The 6,053-nt window shown below is 47.3% G+C and overlaps 1 protein-coding gene across 1 annotated transcript in view; it reads right to left on the reverse strand.

Annotated features, from left to right (window-relative positions):
* Positions 1–3,817, reverse strand: part of CMTM8 (CKLF like MARVEL transmembrane domain containing 8) — a 35,967-nt gene extending 32,150 nt beyond the window's left edge. The window contains exon 1 of the mRNA XM_074891736.1: positions 3,022–3,817. Coding sequence (XP_074747837.1) covers positions 3,022–3,201 — 180 coding nt within the window. The 5' untranslated portion in view covers positions 3,202–3,817. The remainder of the gene's footprint in view (positions 1–3,021) is intronic.
* Between the last annotated feature and the right edge of the window lie 2,236 nt (positions 3,818–6,053).

A 6,053-nucleotide genomic window follows, 5' to 3' on the forward strand; every position in this document is an offset into this window, starting at 1 on the left:
TTCACAGCACCCCAATTAGAGAGGTAAGAGCAAAACCTGATCGAGATCCTTCATTTAAGTGACTGAAAGATTTATGTGGTAACTTTGTGCTTTTCCATTCTCTCTGGTTGAAGAATAACACAGATTTGCCCTTTGCCTGTACAGAGAAGAACGCTCCAGTTTCAGAGCCCGGAGTCACAGACTGCACTCCTCTCGCTGCATGCACATCGCTGACTGACAGCAGCAATAATCAAATATTTATGCAGTCCCACAGCGCAAACTCTCAGAACATTTAGCACTGTTGTTTAACACCCCTAGCTTAGCTTTAACATAGTACCCTAATGAACACAGGGTCTGACAGACAAGTAGCTGCAATGATAAACAGATACTGCTAAAAACAGTCCTCTCCCCTGTCCGTCTCGCAAGTGTCTCCAGAGCAGGGGCAGCCGAAGCAAAGGTATGCTCTTACCACAGCTGCTGTACTTCAGAGCTTGGTGCTTAGACTGAAAATGATCAGGCTGCAAACTCCTGAGCCTGAAACACAGACACACATATGAGCTGGTCCCATTTACAGGTTTGCAAATCCTTAGCAGGAGGATCGTGCTGTGAGCTGGGCGATGAGTACTGAGGGTCAGAAATATCCTGAAGAGCCAATCTGTGCAGGCAAGCCAAACTTTTACATGTAAAGGATGATCACAACAGGAAGGAACTGACTGATTTAGGGTACATAACTATTACTGCTGAACATGCAGAGCCAATTTTGAAATAGAGATCTTGTGTAAAGCTAGTCATGCTCTCTTAAAGCACATTTCTCTTGAAAAAAAAAAAAAAAAAGAACATACAGAATGGGTGGAAAAGGTTTGACCAAAACCAACCACACACGCATATAAACTCACTTATTTGATTTTAATAACTGGTTTTATTTCAGCTAATTCCATATCAATGTATTCACTAACATGTTTTTCTTTTCCTTTAATTTCACAGCTACTCTACATGCTTTAAAAATGTGGGGTTAAGAACCACAAGTATTTCTTCAAAGGCAGTATCTAGCAATACTCTACTTCTGTAAGACCTGCCTTATTGCTTTCAACTTTGCATTAAAACTGTCCTCCATTCTCTCAAATATGTCATCACAAACCAGTGTAAGTTCATCTACATTAGATCCTTCTGTAGTCTCCTTTGGGTTGGCCAGGAACTGCCTATCTTCACACAGTTGATCAATAAAAATACATACATGGAAGCCTGTAGCACAGACACAACTCTACACTAGCCTTCAAAGTCAGGTAGCATTGAGGTTCTTTCTGAAGCTGGTAAATGTGTTATCAAGTACTTACAAAACTTAAACCAAAGCTGTCTCTAAATGTCAGTATTAATGGACTCAAGCATTATAAAATGATGGCTGAAGAATCATTTTATAATTACTCCAGGAGTCAGGAATGTCTAATAGGAAACAAAGTCCCCTAAAAAACATCATCACTTTGTTTAGAAAGGTAAGCTACACAAATATCATCACCTGTCAACACAAACTAGAAATCACACTTCCAGCAAAGAGTAAGCAAGAGCCTGTCCGTGCCCTGTGGCCATGTAGCTCCATGTAAGTGCAGCTGATGCAGTATTCACAGCCAAGCTCAATATACAACATTCCAGCAGGGCTTGGGAAAAGCCTTGAGCACCTCTGTAACAATCTACAGTGCGATCACTCTTCAGATAAAGTACAAGAAAAGTTCATAATTCTGTTGTAATTAGTAACTGAAAAAGAGCGGAAAAGAAAGCAGCTTTTCTTTCAAAAACGAAGACATCTTTATTCACAGACCTACCACAACTCTGACAGTGAAGCATCCCCTACAAACACCTACCTCCTAAAGATTGCCAGAATTCCCAACCACGCCGGCATACAAGGTACCAGCTGGTACCAAGCTCCGACTTCACACCCTCACCACTACTCGCCACAGAGCAGCTGGTATCTCAACACGCATCCTCTCTCCGACAGCACTGTTAACTGCCAGAGGTCCTACACCACACGTTAGCCTGAAGCCTCGCTTGGTTATTTTAACTTTGAAGTCAGCAAAACCAACAAGTCATTCCACTGCTCTGGTGAAGCACAATGTTTTCAAGCCTTGAAAATGGATCTGGACAGATAAGTTAATCCTTTCAGCATCATCAAAATGAAAACATCACACAGGAAACTCAAAAAATTAGTTGGGGCAGCCAGCTTTTTAAGTTCCTTAACTATTAACAGTGTAGATGAGCAGACTTAAAAGAAATGTATTATTTCTAAGCGGAGATGCTGCGTATCTATTGCTTAACACACTGACAGTAGGCAGTCCTGCAGAGGCATCCCAGCGTTGTGCTGCTCACTGCCTACCACTAAGACAAGTGACTAAACCCCATACTGCCTGGCCGTCTGGGAATTCGTTTACACCTTACAAAGTACCCGCAAAAATAGAATCACTACCAAAACCAAAAGGTGTTAGTTCATATCCCGCTCTGCACAGGTGTATCTAATCACTAAGACCATAAGGAAATGGGTTTTTATTGACCTACAAATGAAGGCAAGTTGCCCAATTAACTCTCACATCACGGTTATCTGTGCGCTATAAAAGTACGAAGCGTATATAACCAACGTACTTGAGGAAAAGCCTCCAAAAATCAGTTCTCAACTTGCCAAAACTCATTTTTCCGCTACGAGAGCTGGTGATACCACAAACGCTGCGGGACACTACAGACTGCATGTGCTCTGCATTACTTCTGCATTGGTCCACACTCACCCTCGGGGCGGGAGCGCTGTGCAACCCCCCCCCCCCGCTTCCCTTCCCGCCGCTTCACCTGCCCCCGGTACGGACCCCGCGAAGCCGCCCCGAGGCTTCCGAAGCCGCTCCAGGTGATGCGGTGAGTGTGGGGGGGGCCAGTCCAACCTCCAAACTGCAGCGGAAACTTTCCACAGCCGTGACCCGAAAACCTGCTGCCGGGCCGAGGCCCCCCCCAGCCGCCGCCCCCCAGCCTGGCCCGGCTCCGCCAGGGCCGCCCCCTGGGGTCACTCACGATCTCGGTCACCATGAGGAGCCCGGGCAGGGTCCGCAGGAACTCCCGGTCGTAGGCGAGGGTGCTGGAGCTGGCTGACAGGTTGGCGGTGAAGGAACTGCTGGTGGTGGTGACCGTGTGGGAGCGAGGGCGCGGCGGCTGTTCCTGAGGCGGCGGCACCACCGCCGGCGGCGGCTCCATCGTCGTCGGCGCCGCGGGGCCACCCCGCGCCTGCCGGCCAGCCCCGAGCCCGGCGGAGGCAGAGGGCGGCTGCCGCCTCACGGGCGGCGGGAAAGGCGCCGCCGCCCACCGCTTTGTGTGGCCCCGGCGCCGCCGGCAGCCCCGCGCCTCCGCGCCGGGGGGAGGGTGCTCGGCGCCCGGCCCCGGGTGGAGAGGCGGGTCCGGTGGGGGGCCCGCCTGTAGCTGCCCCCGGGGCGGGAGCGGGGCGCTGAGGGGAGGCGCTGGGGACCGGCCGCCGGGGACCGGCCGCCAGGACTGGTGCGGGGGACCCCGGCCGAGGGTTGGTGGTGCAGGGGAGCCCCGGTGCTAGGGAAGGGCCCGCTGAAGCGGCCTCCTGACCTCCGGGACTTTGATCCGCCCAGAGGCCGGGGGACCGTGTCTGCTCCCAGCGTGGCCGAGGAGCCAGGCCAAGCCAGCCACGCTCTGGGAAAACACCCCGCGGGAGGCTATGCCACAGCCTCGTGGGTGAGCGTGGGCTTGGGGGTCCGACCCCAGCCGCTTGTCATCGCCTGGACTGTCACCCCTGGCTCGGTGGGCAGCAGGCGTCGACAGGAGACGTGCAGGCGCTGCGGGTTGTGGTCCCAGCTGGCTACCGTCGCTCATCGGCCGCACACTGTTGGGAGAGGCACCACTGCGAAGTGCCGCAGGCAGCGAACAGGAGGCTGGGAGATAGCACAGACCTCTCTGAGCTGAAAATGGGGATTTAGCTGGAATCTTCTAAACAACCAAGAGGCTCCCTGGTGCGAAAGACTTTTTAAAAGCTGTGGAAGTCACTGGAAATGGAAAGTATGAGGTCATTATTGGCCTACTACCTGACAGTGTTGAGCTGTTCCCTAAGCTGTATTTTGTAGTGCTTTTCCAGCCTAGTCTTAAGTGTTGCCTTTAAAAAAAAAATAATTTCCAGGTCATTTAAGAGCTTCTAAAGTAATCTTCCGTTCCACAAAAAGTATGGTGTTTCAACAACAAAGAAGCAGGTTATAGTTTTTTTCAGTGTTCAGGAATTCACATTAGCAAAGCATTTGCATGTGCCAGCTCAGTAGAAATGAAGTGTTTTCCATATGTCTGGTGCCTATTGTCCTCAAATTGTTTACTGCTGCTCTCCTACTGGCTAACAAAGGATGGATTTTGCAGTATTACCTTTCAGCAGGGATTGAATCAGCTGGGGAGAGAGGAGGAGGATGGCAGAGTTTCTCCCAGAAATACAGGAAACTTGAATTACCCAAAGGAACCGGTTCTCATGCATGATTGTACCTCTGCTCGCAGTGTAATCGTGTCACAGCACAGGCTCCATGGGCTTCTTGGAATGTCTGCCTTGGCTTGGGCTCTGTGGAGCCCCTGTGTACTCTTAGGCACTAGTGACTTTATTTAAGATGGCGGAAGAAATGTGGTAGAGTTTTGCAAACATGAACTGCAGGTCATAAGAATATGATGCCAGCCACTCAGCATGGTATGATATACCAATCATATAACTTCTTTGTGAGAAAAATGTATCATTAGCAAATCACACACACCATTTAACACATCTCAATCATGAACAAGGAATTCTATACTTTTTGACAAAACCACCATTTTTGTGGAGTTACCAGCATTTCTGTATTGGTTGCATTCCTATTTTATCCCTTTCTCTTAAATAAGAGAAAGGAACAGAACACAGATTTTAAAGGAACAGAACACATCCGTGCACTGGTCTGTTTAGAGACCTGCTTCAACTGGCTTGCAAATAAAACGTGCTTTATCTGATCGTTCAGCACTGCCAACCTTCCTTCCAGTGCCAGAGCCGCTTTGAGATGCCCCTGTTGCTGTTCGTGAGGACCCTTTGTAACAGCATTGATTTTCTCCTCTGAAAGACTCTTGCCTTTTCAGTTTTGCACCTATAAGATTAGTGAGTAAAAGTGAGTACATGTGGGGCTAAAATTCAGGCCAATAGCAAAATTAACACAAATTTCAAAATGGTTTGAGTTGTTCAAATTACTTTCCCTTTGAAAGCTGATTTATTTTACACTGAATGTATATTCTCACTGTGTTTCCCGGATGTTTTTCAGCGGTCTCAGTTTTGATGCATAATGCAAAACTCTCTATTATTTTGCTCCCTAAACTTCTGGAGGTCAGTGTTGTTTCTCTTCCAACCATCACAATCAGAGCAATAAATTTCACTGCTTTTGCTCTGCACATCTATCATTTGATCATCCCAGGTCCTGTGGGGAAAAAAAAAAAAGTAAAACAAAAACATAGATAGGGAAACATTTGTTTTCTGTTTCAACTGTATTAAATCTATTATTATAGCATAAGTTTTCAATGTCTGATGTAGAGCTCTAGTATCGTGGCTAATTCAACAAGAACTGGATGGCTACATTTCTGGGCAACTTCTCTAAACACTGGCTGCCACTCTGACTTCCTTAGCACATTTTTCTCTGGCAAACATATTCGAAGAATGAGTTTCACTTAAAAAGGACAAACACTCCAGAAGCTTTTCTATGTCATTGATATTCCAGGAAGCAAATTTCATTCTTTAACTTGACAACATAATACTTTCCATTTTGAATGTTAACTGTGAGGCTCTAATGTTTTGTTTTGCATCCTTGCACTGAAAGCTAGAACTGGAAGGCCTGCAGGGACCATCTGAACTTAGCTGGATTTTTTTACATGTAGATAGCATCAGAAGCAAAATAATTGAATGCTGCTGCTTGAACAATCAACCTTTTATTACAGAACTACCAAGAGAGTAGAAGGTGGCCTATTTTCTGTATGTTAAATTAACCTTTCAAGGGAAGGGTTGGTGAGGCTTTTAACCACCAGTCAAGATTGTAACCTCT

The sequence above is a fragment of the Strix uralensis genome, chromosome 1, assembly GCF_047716275.1.
Source record: "Strix uralensis isolate ZFMK-TIS-50842 chromosome 1, bStrUra1, whole genome shotgun sequence".
Lineage (NCBI taxonomy): Eukaryota > Metazoa > Chordata > Aves > Strigiformes > Strigidae > Strix > Strix uralensis.